The sequence below is a fragment of the Bactrocera latifrons genome, unplaced genomic scaffold (genome assembly GCF_001853355.1).
Source record: "Bactrocera latifrons isolate USDA-ARS-PBARC rearing strain unplaced genomic scaffold, ASM185335v1 scaffold_32, whole genome shotgun sequence".
Taxonomy (NCBI): domain Eukaryota; kingdom Metazoa; phylum Arthropoda; class Insecta; order Diptera; family Tephritidae; genus Bactrocera; species Bactrocera latifrons.
In genome coordinates this window covers 1333982-1350811 of record NW_017536852.1, presented here as the reverse complement: position 1 = coordinate 1350811, position 16830 = coordinate 1333982, and the positions used below count along the sequence as shown (strand labels likewise).

The 16830-nt window shown below is 38.0% G+C and overlaps 3 protein-coding genes across 3 annotated transcripts; 1 reads left to right on the top strand and 2 right to left on the bottom strand.

Annotated features, from left to right (window-relative positions):
• The first annotated feature begins 226 nt into the window (after positions 1–226).
• Positions 227–875, top strand: LOC108971018. Its single transcript, XM_018936781.1, has 2 exons — positions 227–377; positions 439–875. Exons 1-2 carry the CDS (start codon positions 227–229, stop codon positions 873–875), a joined length of 588 nt encoding a protein of 195 aa, XP_018792326.1.
• Positions 876–1525: 650 nt separating this feature from the next.
• Positions 1526–2226, bottom strand: LOC108971015. The gene has a single exon (XM_018936779.1). The coding sequence runs from the start codon at positions 2192–2194 to the stop codon at positions 1634–1636; it is 561 nt and encodes a 186-aa protein (XP_018792324.1). The 5' UTR covers positions 2195–2226; the 3' UTR covers positions 1526–1633.
• A 7287-nt stretch (positions 2227–9513) lies between these two features.
• Positions 9514–12218, bottom strand: LOC108971006 (vitellogenin-1-like). The gene is made up of 3 exons (XM_018936770.1): positions 11858–12218; positions 10371–10639; positions 9514–10304 (listed from the first exon to the last, which is right to left on the bottom strand). The coding sequence occupies exons 1-3, from the start codon at positions 12105–12107 to the stop codon at positions 9561–9563; spliced, it is 1263 nt and encodes a 420-aa protein (XP_018792315.1). The 5' UTR covers positions 12108–12218; the 3' UTR covers positions 9514–9560.
• Positions 12219–16830: the final 4612 nt, after the last annotated feature.

Below are 16830 nucleotides of genomic sequence, written 5' to 3'. Positions count from 1 at the left end.
GGTCAGCATGTGACAATCGAAGCAACTGAACCACCAATGTGTACAGAAGCTCATTAAGCGTCGAAGCACAACAAATTACATCCGTTCTTTAATTGATCACGAAGTATATTTGCAATAATTGCATTCGAGGTTATGTTAGCACTCAAGCGCCACACGTATATAAATGTGACAATTTCAAAAGAATTATTTATTCGGTGAGGACAACTTCAAGGGAACGGTGCACAGAATGATGACACATCGCAGGCATGAATTCGAAGTATTATGGCTTTTAATTCTACTAATTTTGATAGTCTCCGAGCTGCAGGCCACCACTTTACGCGACAATAGCGAGCAGGCAGGCGCCAAAAGCGGACACGGCCCAAGTGCTGCACCAAATGGTGGGTTAAATTGTTGAGCCACATAAAATATTTGAGTGTGTGCAAAACTAATTCATTCTAGACTATGGTCCGGCCATAAAAATCACTTCAAGCATTCTACAGCTGTCGAAATCAACGGAGGGCAGTACTACGTTGGGTAATCTGGGTTTAGAACATCACGAGACTACGCTTGAGCAACCCTGGCCGGTCACAACAGGTTATCAGTTGCCTGCCGCACAGACTGTATGGCTGGAGTTTCCCGCAAACCACCAACCGGACTTTCATTTGATCGCCGTGCCAGATGTAAGCAATCATCAGGATCGCTTCACTCCATCGCTCGCCGGCGGTAACGATGTTAGTGGTGTCTCTGATGAGGGTAGGTCCACTTTATCGACCGGATTGCATACACAGATCATAAGTAGTGGCACAGGTGTCACGAATGTTAGTGATAATCTCGATTTTGGTGATGCGGTCGCGGAGAAAGTGAAGGGCAATCGCCGTACTTCTTATGGTCGATAGGTGATTAGTGTCTTTAAGAAACTTTTTTACACTTTTTTTATTATAAAATTATGTGGCAACTCTAACCAATAACTTGGATTAGTAATCCCCTTCTGTTTCCTGAAACTGTTATCTTTTTAAAAATATAGGGATTTTTTCAAACCATTTTTTACAATACCTCATTGAAACCCAAGTGAAAATTCGCTGCAGAACTCCCCCATGCCTCGCTCTACCTGTGGTTGACCACGCTTTAACAAAAACTTGACCTTTCTTAATCTCTTAATTTACCCCTCCACAACTAGTTTTATCTCTTTTACCTCCAGCTTGACCTTTTCTATGGAAAGACTCCCTAGTCACGGTCTAACATACAAGTTATCCTCTGAGAAAGTTATTCTTTTCGACGTTCCGTTCAAGGTTCTACAGAAAAATGAAGCTCAAGAGCAAGAGGCGTATGTAGAGCCCGTTCCGCTAGCCAAATTTACTTGTACGTCATGAAAATCCATTTTCTTTAAAGTAAAACTTTAAGCACCCACAATTGTATTAATTTTTATAATTTTTTTTTAATAAAAACAAAACAATAAAATATATATTTACATACTACGATTATTACAAACCGGATTTGTATAAAATAAGGCTAATAATACTGTCCCAAATTCACCACACAGATCGCTTTTTTATACTTGAAATTCACCGAAAAGTACACGGACATACAAAAAGATCTCAACCAACTTCAACACGTCTCTTCCCATACATTCCTACCCGCCAACAACCGCACGAGCTCAATACAAGCCTTTCTGCTCATCGTGTTTGTGCTCGTACAAAGTGCTGTAACTGAAAGCGCCTTTGCCATGATCAATGCCCACCACAGGCTGCTGATGATAGGCATCGTGGTAATCACCATGGAAGTCCAGCTTATCCAAAAACTCATGTCCACCAAAGTCAGCATGTGCGACCTCTTCGAGATGTTCCGAGCCAGCAGCCTCGGCCTCTTCGTATTCCTCAGCGGTGGCACCATGATCATCGGCATAATCAGCAGGAAAATGTTTCGGGTCTAAGTGATCGCCAGCCACGCCAAGCGACTCCGCGTGACCATCATCACTGCCGAAGTCATGTTGTTCCACTGCTTCACTCAATTTGGGCAGCTGCAGTTGACTTACGGCCTTGGCGGCACTTAAGAGGCCAGCATGATTGCCGAGTGGTCCAGCATTGTAGATGGCCGACTGTATACCTTGAACTTCCAAGTCATTGCTGTAGGGCACATGTAAGGCGGCGACAAATGTCGCACAGCTGATGGTCAGCACAAAGGCGCAACCGAAAATTTTGGCAAGCAGCAAAGACATTTGGCTTTCTTTAGTGGCACCGGGTTTTCTTATTTCTGTATTTCTGTAAATTTTTCGATTTTCACACACTTTCTTTGTTCGTTTTTATTGCTAACGGTTGTAATGTTGGCGTCCAACTAATTTCTCACGTCCAACTCAGTGCGGTTTATATAGTATGGAAAGCGGAGAGTTGCTTTGGCACCATAAAGTGGCCAGTAGATATGGGAGCGTGCAACTTCTTTGCATTTGCACTTTTGCTGCGTCGGTTTTGCTTTTTCTGGTGTGTTATGACGACATTGGCGGTTTACGGTTAGACTCTTCCATACGCCTATAGACGTATGCATAGTTACACTCTGTCAAAATGGAACCCAAAATTTGGATAAAAAAGCAGTTCTATCGAAAATCCATATTCATTATAGAGAGTAACTCATAATCGAGGTTCCTTTAGTGTTCACTGCTGTCGCCAAGTAATCATTTATTAACTGTAAATATATTGCTGGGAAAGCTATGGCATTCATAAAAGGCCTATGGTCTTCTCGGAAGATAAGAGTTCATTCGTTAGTCATTAATTTCCGAAGGTTCCTGAAATTCTATCTTATACAGATTTTTTCCGCTAAATCCTTCCTTTCAACTCGCTAAGGGCCTCGCTCAAACTTGATCAAAGAAGTCTTAATTACTAGGCAATTGAGAAGTAAAGTCGTCTTTCTGGAAGAAAACCAAATTGTACAAGTCTCCGTCCTTCTATATGGTGCAGAGGGACAATGACAGTAGCTGATGAGTCGGCATTACGAGATTTCGAGAGAAAGGTTATGCGGAAGATTTATGATAATTTGCGCATTGACAACGGTCGATGGAACGATGTTCAGCGAATTAAGGAACGTAGACGCTGTTCCTGGCTAGGTAATGCCGTCTGAATGAAAATCCTTCAGTTCTGATAGTATTCGACGCAGTACCCGTCAGAGGAAGCAAAGCAGAATATCCACTCTGTTGGAAAGACCAGGGGAGAAGGATCTTAGAAACTCCAATTGGCGCCAACCGGCGTAAGCGTAAACGGTTTCTACTCCAAGTATTGAAGAAGTAGCTGTTAGAAGTATAGGGTCTAATTAAAGGTTCTTTGGGTCAAGCAATAATACACTCCGATTTCAATATTTCGGAAAAGAGTTTCTATATCTCGAGATAGTTCAGCAATTAGAGTAACTTTTGGCACAGAGTGTTTTCATGTCATGCGTGCGCAGGCGTATCATGGGGCGCACAAAGCTGCTCCACCAAAATTTCTGTTACTTTGGTAAATGTTCATGTCAAATTCGCCAGGAAAACTTAACCTATTTCCTCAGTTGTTTGAACTTGTTTTTGTGATAACCTTTCGGAGATTATATGACCGAATTTTTTTATGTGCGTTGTTTTTTGTTGGGTATAACGAGTCTTAAATTTGGCTGTTTTTGAACGAATGCAATGAACACATGTATTCAGTGAGCGAATTGGTCGTTTGAAGGAGGTGAAGGTTGAGGAAATGCAGTATTTTAAAAAGTTATAGATTTCTTCAACTTTCTTTCAAATTTTTGTAATATATTATATGCTTTACATTAGATATTGAGAAAATTTACGATGAAGATATTATATGTCTTTAGATACACTTCAATGTCTACTAAAGACTGCACAGTATCAGGGGATAGCCTATATCAGCAACTACACTAAGATCTTTGCTGAAACTTTATAAAAACTAAACCTTTGCCATTCTGTAGATAACCGAAAATTAGGTTTAAACACCTAACTCTGTCTTAAACACTATTTTTATTTGGTGTTTATAGAAACACAACCGGTTTTTTCAAATAAATTAAATTTTTTATTATGACTAGATTATGTCACTAGCTCGAGTTTATCTTACATGATAATAAAAATTAATTAAACTCCAGAATGAATATAAACTTCATGAGCTCAAAACATTGAATCATAAACACGAATTTAAACAACTTCCTCTAAAATATCCAAAATTTTACAAGAAATGCGCCTTCGACAGACATGAAAGGCAGAGTTAAATCTATCTTAAACACTACTTTGATTCGATATTTATAGAAAGATAACCCTAACTTTCAAATAAATTATTTTTTATTTTTTATTCTGCTAACCGAATGATTACATTGCGTCACTAACTCGAGTTTATTTTGGAGTTTAACATTAAACACTATCCTTAAACTCGGAGTTTACCTTACATGATGATAAGAATAAAATTCATTTTAACTCGCTGAAAACACTATTTTTGGGGTTTATGCTATTGAAACCCTGTTTCACAGGGACTACTGCCTTCCTGGCTTAAATGCGTGGTAACTCTGCTGACTATCATGCCAGTTCAACTTCGTATGCGTAATAATTAAACTCCAGGTTAAGTAAACACGCTATTGTGAACAACTAATGGTACTTCATGAATCCTAAAACACAAATCTCAAACTCGAACTTAACACGAACTTTCTCTAAAATATTTAAAATCCCCAAAAAGAAAGGAATACGCCAGTGACCTGTCACACCTGTCCCAATCCTCCTATGGAAGCTTTGGAAAGTTTCTAGAGAACTGTTCCAAGAAGTGAAAATCCACATGATTACATGAGACCTCAATTCTGCATTAGTCCTTCAAAAAATATCCTTCCCCGACCATTTGCACAGTGAAAAGTGAAAGTCTGAAAGTTAGCCTGATCACCTAACAATTTCCTTAAATTGCCTAACTCATGCAACAACACCAACCAACAAATAACTGCATATGTACAAGCGTGTGTATGTTAGTTGAGCAAATTTTATTCGGCATATTAATTGTAGCAAATCGAATGGATAATCAAGCCAAATGGAGATGGTGGCGAGTTGAAGAAAGTAAGCAAAAAAGCGAGCGGTCAATGTATGTATGGCAAACACACCTGTCCAGCAGCTCGGCTCGGCCGACTCGTTGACACAATAACACGAATTGTGTTTGCCACAAATCCTGTCTGGCCGCCACAAGCGCCACGCTCCAGCAGCAGCACAGCAGACTCGGCGCTTCCTTGTACGTTTCAGATGTTTAGTTTATGACTGTCTGTCTGTTTGTATTCGCATTTGGTAGATTATGTACACAGATGCGGAAGATTGCACGCGCCCGGCCGACGCAACAATCACGATTCAATGAACAAACTATTATGAATTCGTACAAACCAGTAGAGGCGACAAAGCCAAGTAGCTACAAGCGTGCCAATGCAATCTGAGCACCTACTCACGTATACATATTTACATATATATAATGTATATAATCGGTAATATATATAAATGCATTTATGGTCGTGCACAGTTGTGTTCGGCGAAATAGTAGTGGGCGCTAAAGAGTGTGTATTAATTTCATAATTTCCTTTGCTAAAATGCAGTGGTGGGCATAGAAATGTGTACGACTTTCAAAATTTGGGATATTTGCAAAGTAAACATTTTTAATTCTATTTATTGCCGAATGAAGAGTAGTGTGATCAAATATTAATGAAAATTCAAAGTTTTCCGACGTCGTGGACGTTAAGATTGCCCTCAGTTTAGAGTTTTTCGCTTACAGAATCTTATTCTCAACAAAAAATACACGCCGAACTTTTTTTTATCGATAACCAAAGAACTCAAAAATTTTGTAGTGGCCTTTTCTGAAATGTATACCTATTTGAGCATCTTAGGGAAATACGGGTTTATGGATATAGTTAAAAAAAAAAAAGTTAATTCTACTTTTGTCGGAAAAGTAAAGAAATTTTCGTACAATATTTAAGAGAAAAAGGAACGTCCGGTGTGTCTAACGTAGGTACATGCTGACGATAGCCCATACCCCATAGCACTCAAGCGGTTCAAATCAATGCATTGATCAGCGCCTTGAAAACGCCATGCATTTGTCAGTGTCAATAGGAAGTGTGGCATGGATACACTAACCACCTTGGTAGGGTTCAAGACGCGTCTGAAACCTACGTACCGTACTTTCAGTCTGGAATCCGGTTGCATGCTACTCCACATTCAACTGAGGCAAAGTCAGTTCTTCGTGCATTCGGGTCTTAACCACAACCATCACGATACTTACCAAATGGTAGCACCACATGAGCAGATTGGAGCGAACTTCTTCTCGTGTTGTCAGAATACCAGAATTAAGTCTCCGGTCAGACCTTGTGGCCAAAACTACCACCAATTGAACTTCCATATTGTTCTGGACTCGTGACCAGGGGTTGTGCCCTAAAACTCATGCAGTTCAACGTTTCGCCGAATGCGATATTCGCCGTTGCCAATGCAGAACATCGAAATATTTTCTCGAAAAGTAGATTGAAGAGTCGCCTTGTTTGAAACTTCGTTTGATTTCGAACGCCTTTGGTATTTTCCGTTCCTGACGGATCTTTGAATATCACTCAACGTCAGTTTACACAGCCGTATACGTTTTGCGGTGATACTTTTAGCGCTTTCCGTGCCAATACTCTTTTTACGGGTCTTTTCCAAGATTTGGCGCACGGTCAATATCTGCTCAGTTGTTGAGTTTTAAGCTTTACCTCTCCACATTTTCTCCTCCATGGATTCGCCCTTGGGTAGAGCACACTTGAATTCGAATCGTTTTCTATAAATTTCATTCATATCAAACCCTTTCCCCATTAGATGAACACATATTAATACCCACCACTGTATATTTCCATGCAGACGAAAATTCACAGAAACCAAAAAGTCAAAAACAAAACCAAACAACAACAATGATAATAATTCATGTCTACGAGTGCACCAAATGGCAGAGTCTCTTTTTTGACTTGCGCTGGAGTCGTAGCATCAACGAGGCATTAGTGCCACATTAGTGCACGTCTACAACAAGCCAAAGGCAGCGGCCAATCGAATATGGCGTAGCAACACAGAAATTGCAAATCACAAAGCAATAAATATAAATAACAGCGAGAGCGGCTCCCGCTGCCCAAAACAAAGCAGAAGTGAGTTAGAGATTTTAAGTTGTTGTTGTAGCAGTCATTGTTGCTGTTGTATTTTTTCTATGGCAAGCATGCATACTAATTGTTCAAATCAATTGTGTTGTTTGCACCTCGGACAACAACGACGCAGGTAACTATCTACATGTATGCATGTCAGCAACAACAACAGCAAAAGCTGTAGCTAAGATGCACCATTAAACGGGCTCAAAGTGGCAGCTTGAATGAAAAGCAAAATCAATGTGCAGCAGTAAAAGCAAGTTTGTTACATTAAACAAATTTTTTTTCTTGCATGCTTTATAGAATTGAGCAATATCTCTTGCCGATCATTAAATATTACCGCATGGCTTTTGTTTGAGCGTTTTGGCCACGCTTGGAAAATCTGGGTGAAAATGAAAAGAAATGCAAACAAAATGCTTCAAATGAAATTTGTGCTCTCGGCGACGCTTATATGGTGGTGGTAGCGCTATTTATTAGGCTGGTTCCAAATACTTGAGAAAACAAATGCATTTATTATAGCTTTAAGGGGTTATCTTGATTTTGATCGATCGCTTTGTATGGCAGATATATGCTATAGTGGTCTGATCTAGACAATATATTTGGAGATTATAGGGTTTTATTGGATAATAATTTATGCCAGATTTCGTGAAGATATCTTCTGAAATAAGGAAACTCGTCATATAAAGTAGTAGATTTTGATCGATCACTTTGTATGGCAGCTATATGCTATAGCAGTCCTACCTGGACAATATGTTGAGATATTATAGTGTTTTCCTTGGTAATAATCTCTGACAGATTTCGTGAAGATATCTTCCGAAATAAAAAAAAATCCCCATATAAAACTTTATTTTGATCGATCACTTTGTATGGCAGCCATATGTTATAGTAATCCGATCTGGACAATATCTTTGGAAATTATAGTGTTGATTTTGAAACTTTTTTGTTCCGAATTTCGTGAAGATATCTTGTCAAGTAAAAAAGTTTTCCTTACAAGAACTTTACTTCGGACTGATATGAACAGGTTTTCGAAGTGATCATGTGCCTAATGGGTAATCTTATTCACAAAAGGTATGAAACATGTCATATATGTCACCTTGTATGGCTCTGAAATTGTCTAAACAGTTAAGAGAAAGGCGTACAGGTTCTAAAGGTACACCAAAAAGTATCTTTCCCTCTCTCTCTCTCTCTGTCCCTCTCTCTTTCCTAAACTTGTGGAAAAGAGATCACTGCGTTCTCATCTCTTTTCTCTATACTTTGTATGCTTTGATAAGGATCCAAATTCCTACATATCGAAATCATAATCACCAATAAATTCATTAAAATTAATTAACGAAAATATGGCACACCCTAATAATTTTCACTTTTTATATTTTCTTCACGCATAATACGTGGTAATTAAACATAAATGTAAAGTCATAAAAATATTTGCGCACAAATGATTGAAAATCATACGCGCTCTTCGGTTCGTTGCATCGCTAAATCCACGAGAAAACTAGGTAACTTGGCCGACGATTGCATCAACGACTCAATGAATGAATGATCGTTCCGCTGCGTTGGTTACAATAATTATTGTTGTTGCTATATTTTACAAACTTAAGCAATATTAGCAAAAATTAAGACCACAAATAATATAAACGTTCGAAGTCGGGTTAAAAGTGGTAAAGTCAATAGAATATTGCTTAAGGAGAAAATAAATGGTGGCTTGAAACTAAGCCGCTCAGTAATTTTGAAATTGTAATGTTTATGGTGACATTGCATATAATAAAAAATAAATGTAAGCTGGGTGAGAATTGGAAATGTGTAATTTTTATGCGACCGAAATAGCAAATATTTATGCCTGCATTTATTTTTCGCAATAAAATGAATTATTTTCATTATTTTTGGAAGATAAGAGTAACCATAAAGCCGCTGTTTCTGAATTCGATACCTAACTGGTATCGACCGAATTAAAATTCTATATTAACTTTATTGTTGGCAGTTGTGGTTCACAGTCCTTGGCCGGATAAAAATCTGGGTCCGTTTCGTTTACTTAGACCCGACTGTCGTGAAGACGGTATAATAAATTTCGTACATTTCGGTTAAGTCATCTATTTGTCGGATGTGTCCAAAGCGACCTCTATAATAAGAAGAGGTTGACGTTTGCAACTGTTATAAAAAGAAAGTTCCATGGAGCAAACGAGGTTTCGCATGCGATTCACCTCATACAAATATTTTCGTTTAGGGTTGTATAGAAGAGGACTCTAGCTTTGACATCGCAGCGTATAAGTGTTGCAACTCTAAGTGCAATCTCCAAAACTTCTGCTTAGATCCAGTGCCGAAACCGAACCTAACTTAACCGCGTTCTTAACTAAGTATGAACCCTCCACTTGTAGCAGCCGCTTCAGTGACTAAATAATAAATTTCACATTTAAACCAAAAGCAAAAACTTAACATTTATTCCAAAACAAAAATATTTACGAAAGTGATGAAATATTTCTTGAAGAACCACATAACTTATCCAACAAGTGATGCTTAAAACTCTGAACAGCGTGTACACACGTACCGCACAACGAATTGGGACTTGTATAATTTTCTGTAGCATTCATACCGTATGGTTCCGTCGGGTTTACCTTTAGTACGAATAGCCCCTGTAGACCTAACGGTGTCGCAAAGCCCATCGGATATTCATCGCCCACACAACTTCCCTTGTCCAGACGCAAGAGCGATGTACAACGTTTTGCTAGAAAATTGTATTCGTTACCCGGATACACCGACTCCATGTAGTACTGCCAGGAACGCTGATGTGAACAAACTGAATCGTTGCAACCATTTTGTATGGGAAAACGGCCGTTAACGAAAAAATCCGCATGCGCCGTGGGCTCTGACTGACCGGCAACGCCGGTGTTGCTATGGATGATATCAACAAACGCTGCATCACTGGCCGAAAGCGTCGTTTGCTTTTGGCCATAATCGAAACACGGACCGGCTGGATCGAAACCAGTGACACGCGGTATTTGTTTACCAGTTAGGCGTGTAAAATGCCGTGCTGTTGTTCCCACGATCTGTGCGCCCAAACTGTGACCCATCAAATGAATATTTTCCAGCGGCACAACTTTTACGAAATCCACCAATGCAATTGCGAGTATTTCGCCAATTCGATTTGTATTCAATGAAGACCAAGTGTAGAGCGTTTGTATGTAGCGTCCCACATCGATACCCTGGTTGGAAGAGTGGAGTTTTGCATGAGAGCTGTTAAGGTATTTTTTCTACTTCATTTCTCTTACTAAGAAATTTGTATCGTTGCGGCAATGGTAGGCTTTGCCGATTCCCTGAAGCACATCATTGGATCTGTTGGCGTTGGTAAGCCAACCCGACGACGCAATAACTACTTTCTTGTTGATGTCGAAATCTGGATCGTCCACTATTCTGATCAGTTCTCTTACTGGGTACGCTCTTATATTACAAGGTGTGCGTAATTGAATTGCAATGTCTTCAACGTCCGGTATATTTTCCGGCCTAGGTTGGACGGCATCCTCGCGTAGAACTGCCGCGCCTGGAAAGTGCGAGGTAGAAATGTAATAGAATGGGAGCAAAAAGAAGAGTTAAAATTGTTGAGACTCTGACTTTCTTCGGAGCAATTTTCATTATTTTGAACCTAATCTAGGTTACCTACATTAACAAATGAAGTGAGTTTTCGATATCCAATAGAAGGACAATCAGGACAACTTGGCATTTTAAAGTTACCTTCTGGCCTTCTGGTATATCTGTAGCTTAATTTCCGGTGTTGTCTTCTTTTTAGGAACCTTTTCGTTTTAGATTGAATTTGATCACAGAAAAAAATATATATTGATATAATATTGCCCGACTATATTGAGGATCGAATAGCAATTACTCGACTGAAGAACAGCGAAGCGGCAGGGACCGATGGATTACCCGCCAAGCTCTTCAAGTACGTCGGCGAAGAATTGACAAGATGCACGCATCAGCATCTTTGCAAGATATGACAAATTTTGGAAAAGACTCGTGAAAGAAAGATCGCTATACACCACCTCATCGCCGATTTAAAAGCTGCTTCAGTATCGAAAATGACTTCCCTCGGCGAACAAACTCTACAAGTCCCTCATCATTTCCATCCTTCTATATGGCGCAGAGACATGGACGATGACAATATGTGATTAGTCGACGTTACGAGTTTTCGAAAGAAAAGTTCGGCAGAAGATTTACTGTCCTTCACGTTTGGGTGCGGCGAATATCGCATTCGGTGGAACGATGAGCTCTATGAGATTTTCAAGTCACCAATATAGTTACTGTTTCTTCTTCTCCCAGTCAAAATGAAGTCAGACTATAAGCACACCCACTTTATGTCGAATCGTATAGAATTTTGAATACTTGAATATTGACATTTTACATAAAATGGCGCTTACTGAGTTTATCTACGATATTACAGCTTTATATAGGCGGTAGTTTTTGGAAACTCGTGTTCGGTCTGCTGGCATACTGCCCGAAATGCTTCGATACTAGAGCGAACAGTGTAAAAACCTTTTTTTTTTTTTTTTTTTTTTTTTTTTTTTTTTTTTTTTTTTTTTTTTTTTTTTTTTTTTTTTTTTTTTTTTTTTTTTTTTGTCAAAAATCCCACCTCCCAAAAATCCCACTCCTCCTCTAAGCGTCAACTTTTACACAAATTTCGAATAGATTTCCTCTCCCTGCTGCTTTCGTAGCTACTTTTTGAAAGTTTAGTTGCAAGTTGCAAAAAATATTCTTTTTTACTCACATAGAGCACTCACTACAGCAACGGTCACTAGCGATGGAAATGCAAGCACTGCATTTGTCGTATATCTGAAAAAATAATCCGCCGTCAATTGATTGCCTTGCGATTGCACGAGTCCAGATGCGATATCGCGGACTGATCTAAAAATATCAAGAAAAGATACTTCCAAACCATGATCCTGATCTAACGGTATTTCAACTCCAAAACACTGCTTGATTACAATAACTGCCAACAACAACTGAACGATTTTCATATTGTGTTCGTTTTCTTTTTGTTTTTTTTTTGTGTTTTTGTTTTGCAAAGAAAAAATCCCTTCCCTGCAGTTCTATGCGATATGCTAAAGCTTTAAACCGTTTATGATTCAGGCGCTCGTCCTGTTCGCCGATTTATAGGCACTGCACGAGTTTTTATCAAAAAGTTGGATCCCATAAACCATACATATTATTTTTGTTGTAGCGGTGTCAAATGGACGCCCATTAATTATATAATATGAGGTTGTAAAGAATGTTGGCGAGGTTTAACGTCTTCCCTTATCTAAATTGAGTGTTTTGCTGTAAAGGCGTTGGCTATACCGTTGACGGCATGTGGGTAATTCCAGTTTTGCAGTTTGTTAGCTTTATGATTATTGGGCGCATACTTTGTGCTCGCGCCTACGATCGGATGAAACTAAAGTGTTTTGTTACGTCTTAAAAGCTTTTGCATTTAAATGAAAATTATATTAAGTATTGAACTAGAAAAGCGATTTTCTAATCTTGAGCCTTAACTCATATGCATACTTATATTAGTGTATTTATGTGTATGTCTGTATGTGTTAGGGTGTGTCTGAAAGTCCCGAATTAAGTGAACTTATGGCACAGCGATTTTGAATTGTCACCTTTTTCTTTCTAGTCAAGAAGTAGGCCATGTAAGGTGACATATTTTCTTTTCTTTGTTTTTGTTCAACATGGTTCCCTTCAAGTGTAATACACTGATTATAGCGACTCTCGCCAATACTGCTATAAAGAAACCTTATTCTGACATATTGAAGTTGAAGAAAATAAGGCACACCTTGATAATATGTAAATTTTTATTTAGTTCATGACCTAAGGTAATTAGTGAATGAAAATACGTTTTCTGTTTCGGTTATAATATAATATTTTATTTTTGTCACTCAAGCACTCCCCTTAACTTTTATGAATTGTTAATTTGAATATTTCATTAGAGTTTCCTATAATATTTAAGCTCAAGTTCACTATTATCAACTTAAAGTGAGTCAAGTTAATTGGCTATAATAACTAAGGTGGATTTGTTTTTCCAAAACGAAATAAAAGAAAATTAGTTTTTCTCTAACCCTTGGCGTTAACCCTTAGACTTGAATTTGGTTTAAATCACTCGAATTCTCTGTTTGCCGACATTTGGAGATTCCAAGTGTAGCCAAGGTTTTCTGCACCTGGTTCTTCCGACGAAGTAGAGGTCTTTCTCTTCATTTGCTTCCCCGACGAGTAGTGCGTCAAATACTCTGAGAGCTTATTGCAGCTCCATACACCTGACATACCCTCACCAGCGTTGCCGCTCTCTCTCTCTTAATTCAATGAAGTATGTCAATGTCGTCTTATATCTCGTTCAGCTCATCGTTTCACCGACTATGGTATTCGTTATTGTCGATGCACAAAGAACCATAATCTTACTCAGAATCTTTTCTCGAAAAATCATAATGTCGACTCATCAGATGTTGTCTTCGTCCATGACTCTGCACCATATAAGCAACACGAAGATGTTGAGTGACTTGTAGATTTTGGTGTTTGTTTGTCGAGAGAGGACTTTTCTTCTCAATTGCCTACGCAGTCGGAAGTAGCACCTATTCGCAAGAGTTATTCTCGATCCCGACGGAGCTTTTGTTATTGCTACGACAGTTTACGCAGCCTTATTAGTTTTGCGGGGATATCAAATTCAGACATAGCGCCATAAAGCCAGCTCCACTTCGTGCTATTAAAAGCAGCTTTGAAATCAACGAAGAGGTGGTGTGTGTAGATCCTCTATGCACGGGTCTCTTCCAAGACTTGACACATGGTGAACATCCTCCTCCGAAATATAGTTTGTTCGAACTGTTTGGAAACTCTCCGATAATTTAAAGTTTAACAAAAAACCTTACTTCTTGGACTTACGAACCTCTCACACTTTTCATAAATGCTGCCGATAGACAGTGATTTGCTCCAGTGACATGCTTCGTACATATTTTTTATACACAGTTTTAATGGTATTTCTATTAATTTTATGAAAAAATAAGTGAATAAATTATCTAATAAATCTCATAAGATATTTAAGACATATTTAATTGCCACAAGAAAGAATTACGCCCAAAAAAAAATTACTGCGAACTACAGCGCCATCTGCTTGACCAGTTTCATCATTGTCTTCACTCTGTTTGCAGCCTAAACTTAAAACTATTGCACAATAAAAAGTGCATAGCTAACAAAGCTCACGTTCGAAAATGATTTCATTTACGAGTAAATATTTTAAATTGAAAATTATTGGTTAATTATTTTTTCGCGTATCTCTCTATCGACATTTTTATGTGTGTGTGGTACAACGCAGCTATAAAACCATTGCACATACATACATACAAACACGCAAATTCATAACCCAGAATTTTATTATGATGTGCATACTTACAGAAAATTAATTAGCGCATTATATTGTTGCGCTTAACGATTGACCTTGAAGTGATAAAAAGTGTTTTGTGTAATTGAAGAACCTTTATGATCGCATTTAAACATGTACTCATACATAAGGAAGTATATACATAAGTAGTCTATGTAGGAATGTATTAGAAGTAGTGAAGAAGAGCATATTATGAGCTATTTTACATAGAGGATTTAATTACATAAATTATCAAGTAATTGGTCATTAAATGAAGAATCATTTATAAAAATGTTTTAACAGCGGATTCTTTAGGCTGCTGGCAGGCTAATCGCAACTGAGATACTTTATAAGTTTTTTTATAATGAAAATGAAATGTATGTAATTCTCTGTATGCAATACAAAAAGACCTGGATGATTGTATATACTACGGCTAACTTCTAACTATTTCAATTAATCATTTGTCTTCTTCCTACCTATTTCGTTACTTTTTCAGATTGCTTTGATGTTTGTTAATTAACACTAATGACAGGTGAAAAAATAAAAGAGTATCATAAGAAATAATCATGTAGTCAATAATTATGGTTGTTTGTAATGTATATTATAGTAATATGCTGATGTATCTATACTATATTTAGTGTCTATATACGAAAGATAAGAATTTCATTTATAGAGTGAAGCATCGTTAAGGGGGCCATCCCGTGCGACGGTTTCAAAAAATCGATTTATTTTCCATAAAATTCAAGATAGAACATACCTAGAATACGCTGGTAAAATAATTTGCTAAAGCTGAATCTAGTTGGAAGGTTAGAGGAGTGGAATTTCGAATTTCTTTTTCTCGAAATTATAGTACATTTTCACACTGTCGTCTATGATTTTTCAAAAACGGTTTCTCACACACATGCGGCTACCGCTCTAGCTAGTTTGTTTTTTTTTTTTTTTTTTTTTTTTTTTTTTTTTTTTTTTTTTTTTTTTTTTTTTTTTTTTTTTTTTTTTGAAAAATTTTGAACCATTTTTTCATAATTTTAGATTTGTCAAAGCTCCTAGTTCCGGCGATAGCCCTCTGATTCAAATAGAGGTACTTTTTCAAAAGTCTTTTTTTTTTTTTCATGTTATTTTTGTTCAGTATTGTTTGGCATTTCATCATGGAAAGACTTACACCCGAACAATATTTACACATATTACGAGAATTCACGCTCTGTAAAGAATGTGTTTCGTGCGTTTCGCTCAATTTATAGTCAACATAATCGACCTACTGAGCGTACTATTCGCAATACTGTCACCAATTTGAGACCCAGCATTCCTTACTGGATACTCAGCCGTAGCTGAGAGTGTACACGAAGACCGTGAAGAGTCGATTCGGAGTCGTTCGCAGCAACTTTAAGTACCGTATGGAACGAGTTGGCACATTTTACGTCGACATCTTAAAGTGAAAACAAAATACAGCTTGTGCAAGAAGTCAAGCCGGTCGAACTTCGTAAACGACATCGCTTATCGCTTCGCTCTATGGGCTGTTGAAAAGTTGCAAGAAGATCCGATGTTTTGGAGCCATTTTCTGTGGATATGTCAAGCGAAATTGGGACTGAGACCATGAAATCCAGAAAAAACATCGGTTTGGTGTGGTTTGCGGGCCGGTGGAACCATCGGTCCATATTTCTTAGAAAATGAAGCCGGTGTGAACGTAATCGGCAACGGCGACCTTTATCGCGCCATGATAGCTGACTATTTGATGCCTGAAAATTAAGACGGCCCCACTTCTCACACGTCGCATTATTCAATGGATTTATTTCTCCACTATATTTGAAGATGATGTGTTTTTTTCTTTAAGAAAGTAGGTAACCTTCAAATGAATCATTTATCAGCCAGTTTTTTGTGTTTTCAAGTTAGCCAGCATTTTATAGTAGGTTAATTGCTGGAATAATGGGCGCCGTATGCCTACCGACTTTCTGGAAGTTGGCATTTTTCGGTCATTTCCTGTACTCATCTATTTAATTTTTATACCTTGAAGAGGGTATATTAAGTTTGTCACGAAGTTTGTAACACCCAGAGAGAAGCGTCTGAGACCCTATAAAGTATATGTATATATAAATGATCAGTATGTTGAGCTGAGATGATTTAGCCATGTCCGTCTGTCTGTATGTATACGAACTAGTCCCTGAGTTTTTAAGATATCGGATTGGAAGTACCGATATCGGTCCACTATAACATATAACTGCCATACAAACTGAGCGAAAAATACACGAATCTTACCAGTCCAGTGGCCGCTATCATAAAGTATCTACTAAATGATTTTTGTTTTTGTTTTTTTTTTTTTTGTTTGTTTACCACCGTGTCCTGGGATCCATATGAGATTGCAA

Coding starts and splice junctions, on each gene's coding strand:
- LOC108971018 (XM_018936781.1), top strand. CDS start 227: ATGATGACACATCGCAGGCATGAATTCGAAGTATTATGGCTTTTAATT. Junction 378..438: donor CCCAAGTGCTGCACCAAATG/GTGGGTTAAATT, acceptor AATTCATTCTAG/ACTATGGTCCGGCCATAAAA.
- LOC108971015 (XM_018936779.1), bottom strand. CDS start 2,194: ATGTCTTTGCTGCTTGCCAAAATTTTCGGTTGCGCCTTTGTGCTGACC.
- LOC108971006 (XM_018936770.1), bottom strand. CDS start 12,107: ATGAAAATCGTTCAGTTGTTGTTGGCAGTTATTGTAATCAAGCAGTGT. Junction 10,640..11,857: donor TGCTGTAGTGAGTGCTCTAT/GTGAGTAAAAAA, acceptor CGCACTTTCCAG/GCGCGGCAGTTCTACGCGAG. Junction 10,305..10,370: donor GCAACGATACAAATTTCTTA/GTAAGAGAAATG, acceptor TCTTCCAACCAG/GGTATCGATGTGGGACGCTA.